This window comes from Sciurus carolinensis, chromosome 11, assembly GCF_902686445.1.
Source record: "Sciurus carolinensis chromosome 11, mSciCar1.2, whole genome shotgun sequence".
NCBI lineage: Eukaryota > Metazoa > Chordata > Mammalia > Rodentia > Sciuridae > Sciurus > Sciurus carolinensis.
Genome location: NC_062223.1, coordinates 128,732,441 through 128,749,822, shown reverse-complemented (window position 1 = coordinate 128,749,822; position 17,382 = coordinate 128,732,441). Strand labels below are relative to the sequence as shown.

The 17,382-nt window shown below is 33.5% G+C and overlaps 1 protein-coding gene across 3 annotated transcripts in view; it reads left to right on the top strand.

Annotated features, from left to right (window-relative positions):
* Arhgap32 (Rho GTPase activating protein 32) overlaps window positions 1-17,382 on the top strand; it is a 274,334-nt gene that overhangs the window by 145,484 nt on the left and 111,468 nt on the right. For 2 of the 3 annotated variants that reach the window (XM_047516852.1, XM_047516850.1), the window contains exons 3-5: window positions 16,198-16,289; window positions 16,816-16,857; window positions 17,220-17,304. In XM_047516852.1, the coding sequence (XP_047372808.1) occupies window positions 16,198-16,289; window positions 16,816-16,857; window positions 17,220-17,304 (219 nt within the window). The remainder of the gene's footprint in view (window positions 1-16,197; window positions 16,290-16,815; window positions 16,858-17,219; window positions 17,305-17,382) is intronic. The other variant, XM_047516851.1, reaches the window with a different exon arrangement.

Here is a 17,382-nt window from a genome sequence, read left to right as displayed (position 1 = left end):
CTTTTATCCATTTTTATTTTGTTTTATTTTATTTCATAGATGTTTAATACATTTACATGGCCCCAAGATCTGACCTTCAGTGTGACTTTCTGAATAATCTACCTTCTAGGTCTATCACTTTCTTTGTTTCCAGGTTAACATTTTAAATTAGTTTTTGCCTTATCCTTTCAAAAACTATAACAAAACAGATACAATTTTATATCCCCCTCCCCTTTCTTGTCAGTGCTAGGAATCAAACCTAAAGCCTAATGTATACTGAACAGACACTTTATCACTGAAGTAGACCCCCAAACCCTTAATATTTACCCTTTTTTAAAGGTCAACCTAGTGAAGACTGTAGCAGTAGACTGAAATTTTCCTTCATTTATTTTATAGTTATGACTATTCCATTGTGTAGATGTAGATGCAACATCTGTATTCAACTGTTCCTTTATTGATGGACAGCTGTTATTTCCATTCTAGTAGTTACTAGAAATAGTCCTGCAGAAAATAGCCTTACACATCTGATATTGTACTTTTGTTAATATAAGAAAACAATGATTAAAATAATAAAACTAGCATTATTTTGGTAGGATTTGAGAGAAAGAGCAGAGGTAACATTTTTAATCTACCATTCTTAAAGAGAAGTCTTGCTAGAGATTCTTTTTTTTTTTATTTATACTTTTTAGATATACATGACAGTAGGGTGTATTTTGATGTATAATACATATATAGAGAATAACTTCCCATTCTTGTGGTTGTACATGATGTGGAACTACATTGGTTATGTATTCATATATGAACATAGGAAAGTTATGTCTGATTCATTTTACCCTCATTCCTATTTCTACCCCCTTCATTCCCCTTTATCTAATTCAATGAATTTCTATTTTTCCCTCTCCCCCCCCCCCCCCCCCCATTGTGTATTAGCATCTGCATTGTCAGAGAGAAAATTCAGTCTTTGGTTTTATGGCATTGACTTATTTCACTTAGCGTGATCGCCTTCAGTTCCATCCATTTACCAGCAAATGCCATAATTTCATTCTTCTTTATGGCTGAGTAATATTCCATTGTGTGTGTATATACCACAGTTTCTTTATCCATTTATGTGTTGTAGGGCACTTTTTTTGGTTCCATAGCTTTTGCTAGATATTTGTATCATGAATGGGTATACTGAATTTTTTCAGATAATTTTTCTTGCCTATTGTAATAATCTGATGTTTTTCCTCCATTTATTTTAATTATAATCAAGGTCGAATGATGAAAATAGATTTTATATTATTAAACTGTCCTTGCATTTGTGGAACAAATTCAATTTTGGTTATGAATTTTTTTTTATTATGATGATGAATTTGGTTTGCTGTTTTATGCATCTCAGTTAATAAATCAGCCTGTGATTTTCTATTCTCGTGCTATTGTCTGTTTTTTCTCATTTAATTTTTTCATTTACTTTTTTCACAGATGTATTTGCAAATCCTATATGTATAACTTGTTGAATTTTTGCTTATGTTTTCTTCTTTTATGACTCTCATGAAGATTTAAACAAAGAACTTTTCTTGCAATTCAGTAAGCAGTCTTTACTGTCTCCCATTCAGTCAGTACCTTTCCTGCCAGAGGTAACCATGCTCCTGAATATGATGTCCTAAGATACATACTGTTCGTGTCTGGATACTGTTATGTATACAATTGAATGGGTTTCCTGTTTCTGGGGTGGTTATTTATTTTAAGCAGTGTTTATATTTATATTAAGCAGTGTTTATATTTATATTAAACACTGTTTCATATTCTTAATGGTTATTGAAATATTCCCTTTAGTGATGTGCTCATTCAGGTCTTACCTTTTTCTTTTGTTGGGTTGTCAGTTTTTTTTTTTTTTTAAGTTGATTTGTAGAAGTTTTCTTTTTTTTTTTTTTTTTAATGAACTGTTGATACTAATCCTTCATCTGATATTTGTGTTTTCAATTTCTTCTTTTAGACTCTGATTTGTCTTTTCATGTGGTTAATGACTTCATTTAGTAAACAAAAATTTTTAGCTTTAGTGAAGTACAATTCATTAATATACTTTTGATTATGATTTAATTTTGTGGGTGTACTATTTTAAGAAATCTATATGGGGGCTGGGGTTGTAGTCCAGTGGTAGAATGCTTCCTAGCATGTGTGAGGCACTGGGTTCAATTTTCAGCACCACATTTGAGTAAATAAAAATAAAGTTCTCTGAACAACTAAAAAAATTATTTATATATATATAATATATATATAAAGAAATTTATGTGTTACCCTAGTGTAATGAAGGTGTTTTCTAGAAAAACAGGTTACAACTCTGTTTGGATCTGATGTGCATGATGTGAGGGTGGGATCAACATTCATTTTTTTCCATATAGAAATCTGATTGACTGAGTACATTTACTGAAATGAGTGTCTTTTTTTCCTGATACTTGTAGTGTTTTATTTTTTGGTGCTGGGGATCGAACCCAGGGCCTTGTGCTTGCAAGGCAAGCACTCTACCGACTGAGCTTTCTCTCTCCAGCCCCTGTAGTGTTTTCTTTTGTTATAAAACAAATGAATCACATTATTGATTGCTGTCTGAATTTTCTCTAAATTGATCCCTTTATCTAGATTTGGGCCAAAACTCTACTGTCTTAATTATTATAATTTTATAGCAAATCTTGACATCTGTAGAGAAAGTCTTTCAACTTTGATCTTTTTGTCTTTTGATATATCTGATTTTTTCCCCTATGTTTCCATATAAATTTTTAGAATTAGTGTGCCAATTTCACAGATGAATTTGTAGATAATTTTGAAAGAAAATTGATTCCCTGACAAAACTGCATTTTACAATCTATGTTAGTCAGGTATATGTGTATTGTAGATACATCTAGAGTTTTTAAAAATTTTGAACAACATTTGAAATTTTTAGTGAAGTATGTTTACTTGTTAACACTGCTGTTACAAAATACCTTATACTAGGCAGTTTATAAATAACAAAAATTTATTGCTCACAGTTCAGGAGCCTGGGAAGTCCAAGATCCAGGTGCTAGTAGATTAGATGTGTGATGGGGCCTGTTTCATGTAGATGGTGCATTTGGTGTATCCTTACATGGTAGAAGGAGCCAAGGGGATCCCCGAACCCTTTTGTTCAAGGGCCAGATGAAACTTCAATCTGAACCTAACCAGACTGATGCTCAGTAAAACAACAGTCAGTATTCCCCCAGAGGATTTCTATGGGAATCAAAGTCTAACAACATAATATCAAAATATTTACAACATAATCTGCTATGGTTTGAATGTGGTGTGTCCCACAAGGTTCATGTCTGAGACTTTAGTCTTCAATTTGGTGACTGTCATTGTATTGAGCACATTGTCACTCCATTGTGCTTCCTCCAAGGGTTTTTGCTCCCCAACACACATAAGATTTATTTATTTTAGAGTTTGCATATACTTGTGCGTTTTTATTTTATTTCATTTTGACATTTTTTCTTCCTTCCAGTTTTTAGTTGTAATCAGTGTAATAGACTTTTTTGAAATAAATTTTGCTGGTATAGAATTCTATGTTGACAAGTTTCGAAAAGTACTTGAAAGAACTCAGTTCACCTCTTCTCCTTTTTATTTTCCTTAACATAATATGCTTTCATTTTTTTTATGTGATTAAGATTTTCTCTCTTAGTGGCTTTTAACCACCTAATTATGATCTATATTGGTTTGATTTTGTAAATGTTAATTATGCTTTGTATTTACTGAGTTTCTGGATCATTGTGTTCATAATTTTCATGAAATTCAGAAGCTTTATCCATTATTTTCCCCTATATAAAGCTTTTTGTTCCTTTTTTCCTTCTGTGCACGCTGGGCATTCCCCCCACCCTCTTTTTTTTTTTTTTTTTGCCTTCAGTTATACACATTAATACTATTATTATAGATACTGTATTTTGCATCTTTAGTAGTCCCACTAATTTTTAAAATAATTTTCTTTCTTCATTATGTTTGTTTTCTCTTTCCCATTAATGAGTCTATTGAACATACTAAGTGTTTCAACCTATTTTTTTTTTTTTTTTTTTTTTTTTGCTAGTGCCAATACTTTTGTTACTTGTGGGTCTCTTCTTTGTTTTACAAAGTTTTTTTATTCATGTACACACATGGTATACAACTTTTCATTTCTCTGGTTGTATAGGAAGTAGAGTAACACCATTTGTGTAATCATACGTGTACATAGGGTAATGATGTTTGTCTCATTTCATTATTTTTCTTCCCCTTCCCCCCTCCCCACCCCTCATTTCCCTCTATACAATACAACGATCCTTCATTCTTCCCTTACCCTCTCCCCTCTGTTATATATCATCATCTACTTCTCAGAGAAAACATTTAGCCTTTGGTTTGTTGGTATTGGCTTATTTCACTTAGCATGATATTCACCAACTCCATCCCATTAATTGCAAATATCATAATTTTATTCTTCTTTATGGCTGAGTAATATTCCATTGTGTATTTATACCACAGGTTCTTTATCCATTCATTTATTGAAGGGCATCTAAGTTGGTTCCACAATCTAGCTATTGTGAATTGAGCTTCTATGAACATTGGTGGCTGCATTATTGTAATATGCCGATTTTAAGTCCTCTGGGTATAGTCCAAGGAATGAGATAGCTGGGTCAAGTGATGAATCCATTCCAAGTTTTCTAAGGAATCTCCATACTGCTTTCCAGAATGACTGCACCAATTTGCAGCCTTACCAGCAATGTATGAGTGTACCTTTTCCCCTAACTCCTTGCCAACACTTATTGTTGCCTTTATTCTTGATAACAGACATTCTATTTGGGGTGAGATGAAATCTAAGGGTAGTTTTTGATTTGCATTTCTCTTATTACTAGATATGTTGAACATTTTTTCAAATATCTGTTGATCACTTGTATATCTTCTGTGAATTGTCTGCTCATTTCCTTAGCCCATTTATTGATTGGGTTATTTGTATTCTTGGTGTAAAGTTTTTTGAGTTCTTTATAAATTTGGAGATTAGTGCTCTATCTGAAGTGCAGATGGCAAAGATTTTCTCCCATTCTGTAGGCTCTCTCTTCACTTTGTTGATTGTTTTCTTTGCTGAGAAAAAGCTTTTTAGTTTGACTCTATCCCATTTATTGATTCCTGCTTTTATTTCTTGTGCTTTGGGAGTCATAATAAGGTATTCTGGTCCTAAGCCAACGTGATGAATATTTGGACCTAGTTTTTCTTCTGTTAGGTGCAGGATCTCTGGTCTAATTTCCAGGTCCTTTATCCATTTTGAGTTGAGTTTTGTGCAGGGTGAGAGATAGGGATTTAATTTCATTTTGCTGCGTATGGATTTCTAGTTTTGCCAGCACCGTTTGTTGGAGAGGCTATCTTTTCTCCATTGTACGTTTTTGGCACCTTTGTCTAGTATTAGATAGCTGTATTAATGTGGGTTTGTCTCTGTGTCCTCTATTCTATACCATTGGTTGGCCTGTCTATTTTGGTGCCAATACCATGCCATTTTTGTTACTTTTGTTCTATAGTGGAGTTTGAGGTCTGGAATTGTGATACCTCCTCTATCAGTCTTCCTGCTCAGGATTGCTTTAGCTATTCTGGGTCTCTTATTCTTCCAAATGAATTTCATAATTGCTTTTTTATTTCTATGAGATATGTCATTGGGATTTTAATTGGAATTGCAGTGAATCTATATAGCACTTTTGGTAGTATGGCTGTTTTGACAATATTAATTCTACCTATCCAAGAACATGGGAGATCTTTGCATCTTCTAAGGTTTTCTTTAATTTCTTCCTTTAGTGTTCTGTAGTTCTCATTGTTGAGTTCTTTCACCTCTTTTGTTAGACTGATTCCCAAGTATTTTATTTTAAAAATTTTATTGAGGCTATTGTGAATAGGGTAGTTTTCCTAATTTCTTTCTCAGAGGATTCATCACTTATGAATAGAAATGCATTAGATTTACGAGTGTATATCCTGCTACTTTGCTGAATTAATTTATTAGTTCTAGAGGTTTTCTGGTGGAATACAATCATGTTGTTGGCAAACAGTGATAGATTGAGTTCTTCTTTTCCTATTTGTATCCCTTTAATTTCTTTGGTCTGCCTAATTGCTCTGGCTAGGTTTCAAGGACAATGTTGAATAGAAGTGGTGAAAAGAGCATCCCTGTCTTGTTCCAGTTTTTAGAGGGAATGCTTTCAGTTTTTCTCCATTTAGAATGATATTGGCCATGGGTTTAGTATAGATAGCCTTTACAATGTTGAGGTATGTTCCTACTATCCCTATTTTTTCTAGTGTTTTGAGCATGAAGGGGTGCTGTATTTTATCAAATGCTTTTTCTGCATCTTTTGAAATGATCAGATGATTCTTAACTTTAAGTCTATTTACGTGATGAATTACATTTACTGATTTCCGGATGTTGAGTCAACCTTGCATTCCTGGGATGAACCCCACCCACTTGATCATGGTGCACTATCTTCTTAATATGTTTTTTTATGTGATTTGCCAGAACTTTGTTAAGAATTTTTGCATCTGTGTTCATCAGGGATAGTGGTCTAGTGGGATAGTTTTCTTTCCTTGATGTGTCTTTGTGTGGTTTTGGTGTCAGGGTGATACTACCTTCGTAGAATGAGTTTGGAAGGGTTCCCTCCTTTTCTATTTCATGGAATACTTTGAGGAATATTGGAATTAGTTCTTCTTTGAAGGTCTTGTAGAACTACACTGAGAATCGTCTGGTCCCAGGCTTTTCTTGATTGGTAGACTTTTGATGACTTTTTCTATTCATTGCTTGAAATTGATCTGTTTAAATTGTGTATGTCCTCCTGATTCAGTTGGGGTGGATCATGTCTCTAGAAATCTGCCGATGTCTTCGAAATTTTCTGTTTTGTTGGAGTATAGATTTTCAAAATAGCTTCTAATTATGTTTTGTATTTCAATAGTGTCTGTTGTGATATTTTCTTTTGCATCACAAATTTTAGTTATTTGCATTTTCTTTCTCCTTTTCATTAGTGTGGCTAAGGGTGTATCAATTTTGTTTACTTTTTCAAAGAGCCAACTTTTTGTTTTCTCAATTTTTTGAATAGTTTCTTTTGTGTCAATTTCATTGATTTCAGCTCTGATTTTAATTATTTCCTGTCTTCTACTACTTTTAGCGTTGATCTGTTCTTCTTTTTCTAGGGCTTTGAGCTGTAATGTTAGGTCATTTATTTGTTGACTTTTTATTCTTTTATTGAATGTGCTCCATGCAATGAATTTTCCTCTTAATACTGCTTTCATAGTGTCCCAGAGATTTTGATATGTTGTATTGTTGTTCTTGTTCATCTCTAAGATTTTTTTTTATCTCCTCCCTGATGTCTTCTGCTATTCGTGCATCATTCAATAGTGTATTATTTAGTCTCTATATTTGAGTAGTTTCTATTTATTATTTTATCATAGATTTCTAATTTCATTCCTTTATGATATGATAGAATGCAAGGTAGTATCTCTATGTTTTTGTATTTGCTAAGAGTTCCTTTGTGGCATAACATATGGTCTATTTTAGAGCAGAATCCATGTGCTGCCAAGAAGAGTGTATTTGCTTGTTGATGAAATATTCTATGTATGTCTAAGTCTAAATTATTTTTCATGTTATTGAGTTCTGTGGTTTCTTTGTTCAATTTTTGTTTGGAAGATTTATCCGGTGGTGAGAGAGGTGTGTTAAAATCACCCAGTATTATTGTGTTGTGGTCTATTTGATTCCTGAAAATGAGAAGGATTTGTTTGATGTACGTAGATGCTCCATTGGTTGGGGCATAAATATTTACTATTGTTATGACTTGTTGATTTATGGTTCCCTTAAGCAGTCTGAAATGTCCTTCCTTATCCCTTCTGACTGATTTTAGCTTGAAGTCCACCTTATCTGATATGAGGATGGAAACCCCTGATTTTTTACTGAGTCTGTATGCATGGTATGTTTTTTCCATCCTTTTACCTTCAGTATGTTGATGTATTTTCTTATGAGATGAGTCTCTTGAAGGCAGTATATGGTTGACCTTTTTGTTTTTTTTAATTCCAATCTGTCAGTCTGTGTATTTTGATTAATGAGTTTAGGCCATTAACATTCAGGTCATTTTGGCTTATTTTTGGTTTTTAACTTGACTTGGTTTCTTCTTTGATTGGCTTTTCCTTTGGTGTAGTTCCTCCCTTTGCTGACTTTCATTATTGTTTTTCATTTCCTCATCATGGAATATTTTGCTGATAATGTTCTGTAGTGCAGGCTTTCTATTCATAAATTCTTTTAACTTTGTTTATCATGGAAGGATTTTATTTCGTCATCAAATCTAAAGGTTAGTTTTGCAGGGTATAAGATTTTTGGTTGGCATCCATGTTCTTTCAGAGCTTGAAATATGTTGTTCCAGGCCCTCCTAGCTTTTAGGGTGTGGTCTGAGATATCTGCTGATATCTGTATTGGTTTCCTCCTAAACGTAATCTCATACTTTTCTCTCGTGGCCTTTAAAATTCTTTCTTTATTGTGTATGTTGGGCAATTTCATTATAATGTGCCCTAGTGTGTATCTGTTGTAATTTGGTGCATTTGGTGTCCTGTGAGCCTCTTGCTTTTGGTTTTCCATTTCATTCTTCTGGTTTGGGAAATTTTCCGATACTATTTCATTGAATAGATTGTTCATTCCTTTCGTTTGTATCTCTGTGCCTTCCTCAATCCCAGTAATTCTTAAATTTGGTCTTTTCATGTTATCCCATAATTCCAAGAGGTTCTGTTCATGATATCTTACCATTTTTTCTGTGTGGTCAACTTTATTTTCAAGATTCAATATTTTGGGAAAACTGTCATCTTGACTGTGAACTAGCAAAGGTAGAAAACTATGAAGCTGGAAGTTTGTGAAAGTTAGTCACAAGACTTTATTTATAGCAGATTTTTCTTACTTCTCTACTGTTCATATTATCTCTCTTAAATGTGGTATCTTTGGGGGCTCTGTTCTAATTCCACCTCCTAAATCAACTGCCTTCTCTTTTCTATGCATTTCTGCAGCATTTGTAAATGGTGCCACAAAATCTAGCACCTATTAAATTCTGTTAAAAAAAAAGATGAATATTTTGTCTTCATTGTCTGAGGTTCTGGTCTTCCAAGTGATCTAGTCTTTTGGTGATGCTTTCTAATGAATTTTTAATTTGGTTTATTGTTTCCTTCATTTCAAGAATATCTTTTTTTTTTTTTCCAGAATCTCTATCTCTTTATTGAAATGATCTTTTGCTTCTTGTATTTGGTCTTTTAACTGTTTATTAGAGTGATCATTCATGGCTTGCATTTGCTCTCTTATATTACCCTTTGTTTCACAGATCTTTTTTTTTTTTTTTTTTTTTTTTTTGCGGTGCTGGGGATCGAACGCAGGGCTTTATGCTTGCAAGGCAAGCACTCTACTGACTGAGCTATTGCCCCAGCCCTCACAGATCATTTTAATTAAGTACATTCTGAACTCCCTTTCTGACATTTCTTCTACCATGCTCTCAGTGGATTCAGTGGATTCTATTAATATAGCATCTTGGTTTGTTCGGGGTGCTTTCTTCCCTTGTTTTTCATGCCGTTCGTGTATTTTCACCCTAGCAGTGTGGATCTAATGTGTTACAGTCCCCCCCCCCCCATAGGTTTATAGTGTCCCTGCAGGTTTCCAGTACCTCTTCTTAAAGGGGGATACCAATATTAGCAGTACACAATACAAATAATATGCATCCTTAATCCAGATATTCCCTGTTAAGTTATTAACAGTATTGTCATAATAAACAGATGATGAGTTTGATTATTCTCTACAGCATAAGCAATAAGTTTGCAATAAGGACTACAATTTCTTCTGGTGGATAAATGGGATGGGGAGGGGTGTAAAATGCAATGTTAATGTGATAAGAAGTGAGCATATAGAGGTATTAGATCATAGGAAGAGTGAAAGCGGACTCAAAAGAAGTTGATTTTTAGCATGAGCAAAGAGAGAGACTCCAAGGAAACAGACAGATAACAGGAAAATAGAGTGATAAAAATAATAAAAAAAGGAATAATAATAATAATAAATGTACAAAAAAACTGTGATATACTATTCAAACCTCCCAATCTTCAGTAGCCTAATGCTTGAAAGGTACTTCATAATGTGGTGTCCCAGGTTGGGACCTGCCCCAACTAAAGATGGTGGCGTCCGGGTCCAGGATAATCCAAGATGGCACACAGAGGTGTTCCCTTGTGTTGGTAAATGGGGAGCCGCAGGATGGTGCTGAATCCCCGTGGGACATGGCGGTGGTGGAGGTCTGCTGGCAGGGGCCAGTCTCTTCTTAGTTGATGGACTTCCTCTTGGTTATGCTTTTCATTGGCTAAATTTCTTAGGCTTCTCTTGTGTATGTGGAGATAAGGAATGGGAAGTTATATGAGGTTAATTTGTATATAAATGTTTTTGTTCACTTCTCTTCTCTGGGGGGCGGTTTCCTATATAGCCCAGTACTAAGTTTTGTAGCGTTTTAAAGTGAAGCCTTGATTTTTCAGTGGAGGCTATTCTTTGACTTGTTTCCTGTTTGGATTGCAGTCCTTGGCTATAGTTGGAGGTTCTTGCTGGCCAACAGCTTGGGTAAATGTGGAGCTGACCTAATGGCATTTATTTTCTTCCAAGGAACATGGCCTCTCATGTCTTATATATGTAGATTGAACTTTGGTGTTTTCAACAGGTAACTTATACATTGTATGCAGCTTTTCTTTTTCTTGTGGTAGGGTTTGAACCCAGGTCCTTGCACATGCTAAGCAGGCACTCTAGTACTGAGCTATGTCCCTATCCCTTTTCTGCTTATTTTAAGTGGAGATTTTAGACTAGTATTAGCTGGTGTATAGTCTTTTTGATGGTTTTGACACCGGGGGATACCTGGTAATAAAATAAGTTAGAAAATATACTTTTTTCCCCCTGGTAAAGTACATGAACTAATCTGTGAAACTGCTATCCACACATGAAGATATAAAAAAATTTCAGCCCTTGATAAGGTTTCTTTATACTCTCACTAGTCGGATTTAACACTGTTCTTCTTTGTGTAAATAATTTACCTGTTCTTGTTTTCATTGCTGATGATCAAACCCAGGACCTTGTACATGCTAGGCAAACACTCAACCAAAAAGTTATCCCAGGCTATCCTGTTCTTGAACGTTGCATAATTGTAATAATATGAGGTTATGAGATTTTTTTTCCCTCTGTTTTTGTTGTCATCATCATCATCTTTTTTTGTTTTTATTTTTTTGGGTCATGTGGTTGCGCTGTGTTGACTGGGCTGAACTTGAACTCCTGGACTCAAGTGATTCTCCTGCCTCAGCCTCCCAAGTGGTTTGGACTGCAGGTTCTTTATCTTTCATGCACTGTAATAACTGTTAGATTTATTCACGTTGTTTAATGAATTCAGAATTAGCTTTTCTCCAAGTACAAAACTCTGTTGCATAAGTATATCATAATTTATTCATCGATTGTCTTGTTCATATATATCTGTATTATTTATTTATCCTTACTTCAATACTACATTGTCTTAATTAGTATTGTTTTATAGTAAATTTTGCAATCAGCGGGTATGTCTTAACCTGTTTTGTGTTGCTATAACAAAATATCTGAGATACTGAGTACTTTGTTTTTTAAAACTTTTTATTGGTATGTTATAATCATACATAATAGTTGGATTTGTTACTATTCATAGATACATACAATAGAATATTATAATTAATCATTTTCATTCCGTGACACTGGGTACTTTGTAAGAAATAAAAGGTTTGTTCTGGCTCATGGTTTGGAGACTGGCCAAGTCTAAGCTCAGGCATCCACATCTGGCAAGGGCCTCATGCTGTATCATAATATGGTGGATGGGATCACATGACAGGAGCATGTACAAAAGAGAAAGAGCCATGAGGACTGAACTAGCTTTGTAATGACCCATTCTCATGGGAGCTAATCAAGTCTGATGAAACAGTACTCCTGTGACAGAGCATTAATCCCTTCTGAGGATGGTGCTCCCAGCGACCTAATCACTTCCCACTGGGTGATACCTTTTCAAGGTTCCACCACCTTTCAATACTGTTACATTAGGGACAACCTTGCAGTTCATGAACCTTTGAGGAATCTACCATATCCAAATCATAGCAAGGTATAAGACCTTTAATTCGAGGTTTATAATTTTAATGGCAACTTTAAGTATCTTGGCTTAGTAATATGTCAGATGGAATATAATAAAATATATTGTACAAAATAATGAATACAGATACTTGCTTAAAGTGTGAAATGGTCGACTCATTTACCTTGTTAATTATAAAAGGTAAAGAAATAATTTTACCAGGGAAACAAAGATAAAGATTGATAATATTCAGTGTTCATGAAATTAAGAGAAAATAGGCACTCATATATAGTGGGTAGCAGTGTAAATTAGATCAAGTTTTCTGGAGGATTATATAGTGGAGTACATTAAGATAATAAGGGCAAAGTTTTTAATCATAAAAGTAGAACTATTAGAACGAAGACTTTTATTTTCTTAATGGTAGTCTTCAAAAAGATATTGCTTTTTATCCAGAACAATTAAAAACGAAAGATAGAATCTGTATTTGCATTTCTAGAGTAGTTAACAGTATTGAGTTTCTCTGACCATTTCTTTGAAAGAAGCCAAACTTTAAGGTTACAATGGAGGTCAGGATGTTAAATACTAATAAAATTTATGTACATGTTATTTCATTGGCTCTTGCTCAAGGAATTTGTTTTATTAATGAACGGAAAAGTCTTTGGAGATCAACATAAGACAATTTGCAAGAAGATATGAATGAAAATACAAAGTGTTCCTATGTACTATAAAAATGATGAATCCTGTGAAAAATTAATCAAGGAAAATACCAACAGTTGGCATAGTTACTGACATAGATTTAAATGGAATAAGTATATTTGAATTAGATTCTGCAGATAGTGTTGTATAGATAGTGTAATGAGCATATTAGTTGAATTACACAGTGAAAAATAGGTAAGTGAGGAGAAGATTGTGGATATAAAAATCATTTCATCTATTGATTCCCTTAAAATTTTTACAGCACTTCCTTTGTATCTGATGTTTGTAATTCAAAGATGATGTTGTCTAATCTTCTAGAAAACCATTTTATTACTGGATATAGACAAGAAGGGAGTTAAATGTAAATGACTTGTGCTTTTATGAATGCATGACTAGATTGCCTTCTTTTGTCTTTTTTCTACTGATGAATGGTGCTCCTTCTGTGTGGCTAATATTACAGATTCTATTTTGGAAGCATAAGTAAGTGATGATCATAAAATGAATAAGTAGGGGAAATTGTGTATTTTCTGTGAATGAATATCACTTAATGGACTGTTTTCTCAAAGATAACCTTTAATCTTTGATTTGGAACAACAGAATAAAATGACCTAAACTATGTGCTTTCAGTAGAAATTTAAGATAGTTTTAAGTTCTTAAGTATGTAGGTAAAATATTAGTTTATTAGGTGACTGAGTAATAGAGTACTATATTTCCTTTTAATTTTATTTGCTTAATCTTAAAAGTATATAACTTTGTTATGTTAAAGTGGGTTATATTTGTTAATTCACAAAAATACGTATACTGAGTGACCAGGATGTGCTTGGAACATCCCCGGCTAAGAACAAATATTCTTGACCAAACATACCCACCTAGTAACAGATTTGTTGAATGTTTATTCAAAAATATTTTCTTGGATCCTCTAAAGCCCTCCTGGACTATTAGTTGGTCTGTTGTCTTAGTTATTACCATTTCGTCTTAGGCAGAGGTTTCCCCATCAGGTCCCTTTGCATAGCCTGTTGATTGATCTTTGGGTTGTGTTACTACTTACAGTCCAGTCAATTGTGGTTGCAGTTGTGTGATCCATGATACCTTTGCCTTGGATGATTATAGGCTGGACAGGTTTCTCATTCTCCCTTGAGATGTGTATTAGGGACAGTGACTTTTCTGCACAAGCAGCTTATTTTCAAATGAAAGTTAGTGTTTTAATTTTCAGTTACCAAATACAGTCGTCACTGTTTACCAACCCAGTCCAGTGGGGCTTTTTTATTCTTACAAAATAAGTAGTGAAAAATTACCTAATTAGAAATTTTAATAGGAATTTAAGCATAGCAAACCTCTTATGTCAAATAAACATTAGCAGACGTATCACAAAAGAAGAAAGGGTATTGCACAATTTTTTTTAAAAGCAAAAAAAGATAATCCAGGTTGTTGTTTCAGAATATTACATGAAAAAGTCCTTTCAATTGAGTCATTAACTGGAGAAAAATACTTCATTTATTTTTTTCTTAGAAATACATTGTTTACTCATTAATTCTTGTTATATTATTTTCTTTTAGGATATTATCATTAGTCTGAAATGACATGTAAATGGTTACTTTCAACAACACTATTGTCTACAGTGCTTTTTGGTATCCATTTTTTGATGTTTCTAATCATTGTAAAATATCTTTTGTCAGTAGTCTTTTCTATTATGGGTAGAAAATGAAAACTATGGATTAGTTAATATATTCAATGAAATTAAAATGCAGACTACAAAAGTGTTGTTCAAACTTTAAAAAATACCTTCTTGAAAGATACAAAAATTTGGGCAACATAATATAAAAGCTGGGTGAAGAATTATTTCACTATGGTATTAGCCTTGGTCAGGGGTTAGCAAACTTCAGTTTGTTAGCCACCATGCTATATTGGAGTGTGGCCATATTTGTTCATTTTCATGTGGTTGCTTTTATGCTACTGTAGCACAGTTGAAGAGAGGCAGGTGTAGTATGGTCCACAGCCTAAAATATTTGTCAACTACCTTCAAGAAAAAGTTTGCCAACCTCTTCTAGGTGATTCCTCAATTTTCCTTTTTCTTTTAAATATTTTTTATTTTAAAATAAAATATTTTAGAATATTTTTAGCATGGTAGGGAATAATCTATGAATGATGGTGAGTACTGATGAAATAATAATACCTAGGAGTATTTAAAAATGTTTTTAGACAAAGGAAAAATAATATAAGATCCTATCTTATATTTATAAAAAGATCCAGTGGATCCACATGGCAGATGTGACATAGAGTTCCATCTCTAAACAATATAGAACATATTCTTTTGCATTGGAAGACCTCTAAAGGAATAAAAGACTTCTAAGAAGTATTAAATCATGAACTATCAACTTTTAACAAATAGATAAATTTGCTAAGGAAAAAACCCCTCAAAAACAAAATTTGGTTGTATTCTATTGTGATAATATACCAAGGGTTAATTCATATAAGCTCATAATGACTACCTCATATCTTTGAAAAGTTTCCTGTTTTTAAAAAATGCTTATTTTAAAAATAGTTTGGTTATTTATTTTTTCCCCAAAATTGTTTTTGGTTTGGGGGTGTAACTCAGTGGTAGAGTGCTTGCCTCGTGTGCATCTGGTGTCCATCCCCAGTACCAGACGCGCCCACACTCTCTTCACACCCTTTAAAGAAAATATTTTTAAAAATTCAGTTAAGGTGATTCTCCTCTCAACTCAGTTCAAGTACTCATTTCATATTATTCTTCCCATTGAATCATGGCATCGGTTGTAATAAGTCAGTGTCAGTTTTTCTGTTCTAAATCAGAGGTAATATAGCAAAAATTAATTTAAGATAGATGTTTGGACTTGATTTTTATTTTGTCTGTACTGTTAAGAATATTTTGATTTTTTTTCAGATTTTTTTTTAAATGGTACAGTTGATATGTCATTGAAATTAAAAATGTATGTCCCAGAACTTGGCAGACTAAGGAGTAAGTTGGAAGTATTATAACATTTCTCATTTAAATTTTGAGTGAGATATACATGCTGTGGTATGCTGATGATTTTTGTATTACTACACTTTAGTCTTTATTCATCATTGTAACTGAGATTATTTTTTTCCAACAACTCCCAGGGGAGATTTTAATTTGTATTCAGACTCGTAATAGCTGATTTTGAAATTTTCGATTCCATTATCTTCTCAGGATGTTTTTCCCTTACATGGTGAAGCCAGATATTTAAATTAGATCTTTATTTTTTAACATTTTAACAATTAAGACCCTGAAAGATTTTAATTTTAAGAAGAGATTATGAAGACACAGTATATTTCTATAAATACAAAGTCAACCTAACACTAAAATTAACTACAATCTGTCTTTTAAAATGTATCAGTACTAAAGGAACCCTCATAAGTCATTTGTCTTTATTTTTTGAAGGCACGAGGAGCAGATGTTCCAGAGATTCCTGGAGATCTTACTCTTAAGACGTGTGGCAATACAGCGAGTATGAAAGTTAAACATGTGAAAAAGTAAGTAGAACTTTGGAGTGGGTTCTAAATGAATTCCTATAAATGGAAGTCAATTCTGTAATTCTTTTAAAGCTTTTATTTAGATTCCTATAAATAAGCTCTTACTGTGCATACGTTAAATTATACTGTTAAGCCTTAAATTGTGACTCAACAATTAATGGAAATAGGCTTGCAGATTATCTACTTTTCTAAGAATATATTTTATTTTTGATCTTGAAATGTCATTGTCTATTAGGTTGAATTTGTTTAAAATAGGAACAACCCAGGAGTGCCCTTTTTGGTACCTTTAATTTGTGCGGTCATTCATTTAGAAAAATCAGCTCTGTTCGAGTTATAGGATCACTAGATGTCAGGATTGCCTGGTAGATGCCACCAGCTGATTGTTCAGTGAAATACCTGAATCTTTCTCATGCAGCTTTAAAGAGAGAAACCACTTTTCACTTGGTAAAGGATGGGTAGGTAGCTAGCTATGCTTCATGCATAAGTACAGGAAAGATCAGGATAAAAATGTTCATTCTGCATTCAGGTCTACTACTCCAGGACTGATGGGCTGTGACAACATTCACAGGTAAAATCCAGTTTTGTACTTGATGTTGTGAATGCTGCTTCTGGTTAGAAGCTGACAGTTCACCTTTTCCATAACATTCACCTAACGTAGTTTTTCTGTAGGCATTGACTTGGGTCAAGATTAGGAGAGGATAGTGACTTTGTTTAAAAAAATTTCTCATTTTTTGGTTTAGATCTATGCACTAAATGTAATATTTATTTGATTCAATGTCTCTCTGAGAAGATTTGTGTGGATGTATGTGGCTTATATGCATGTGCTTATTATTTTTGCTTGCATGAACTCTTTAACCTATTGTGTTTTCTGAGACTTGTTCATTTTGACTCTCCCACTATCTTATTTCATATTTATTTCTTGTACTTCAGGTTACCCTTCACAAAGGGTCACTTTCCGAAGATGGCTGAATGTGCACACTTCCATTATGAGAATGTCGAATTTGGCAGCATACAGGTATATTTGAATTGGAATAACTGATATAGGTGACACTTTGAAATAGTTTTTTCTAATGTCTTATTGATTCTCTTCTAT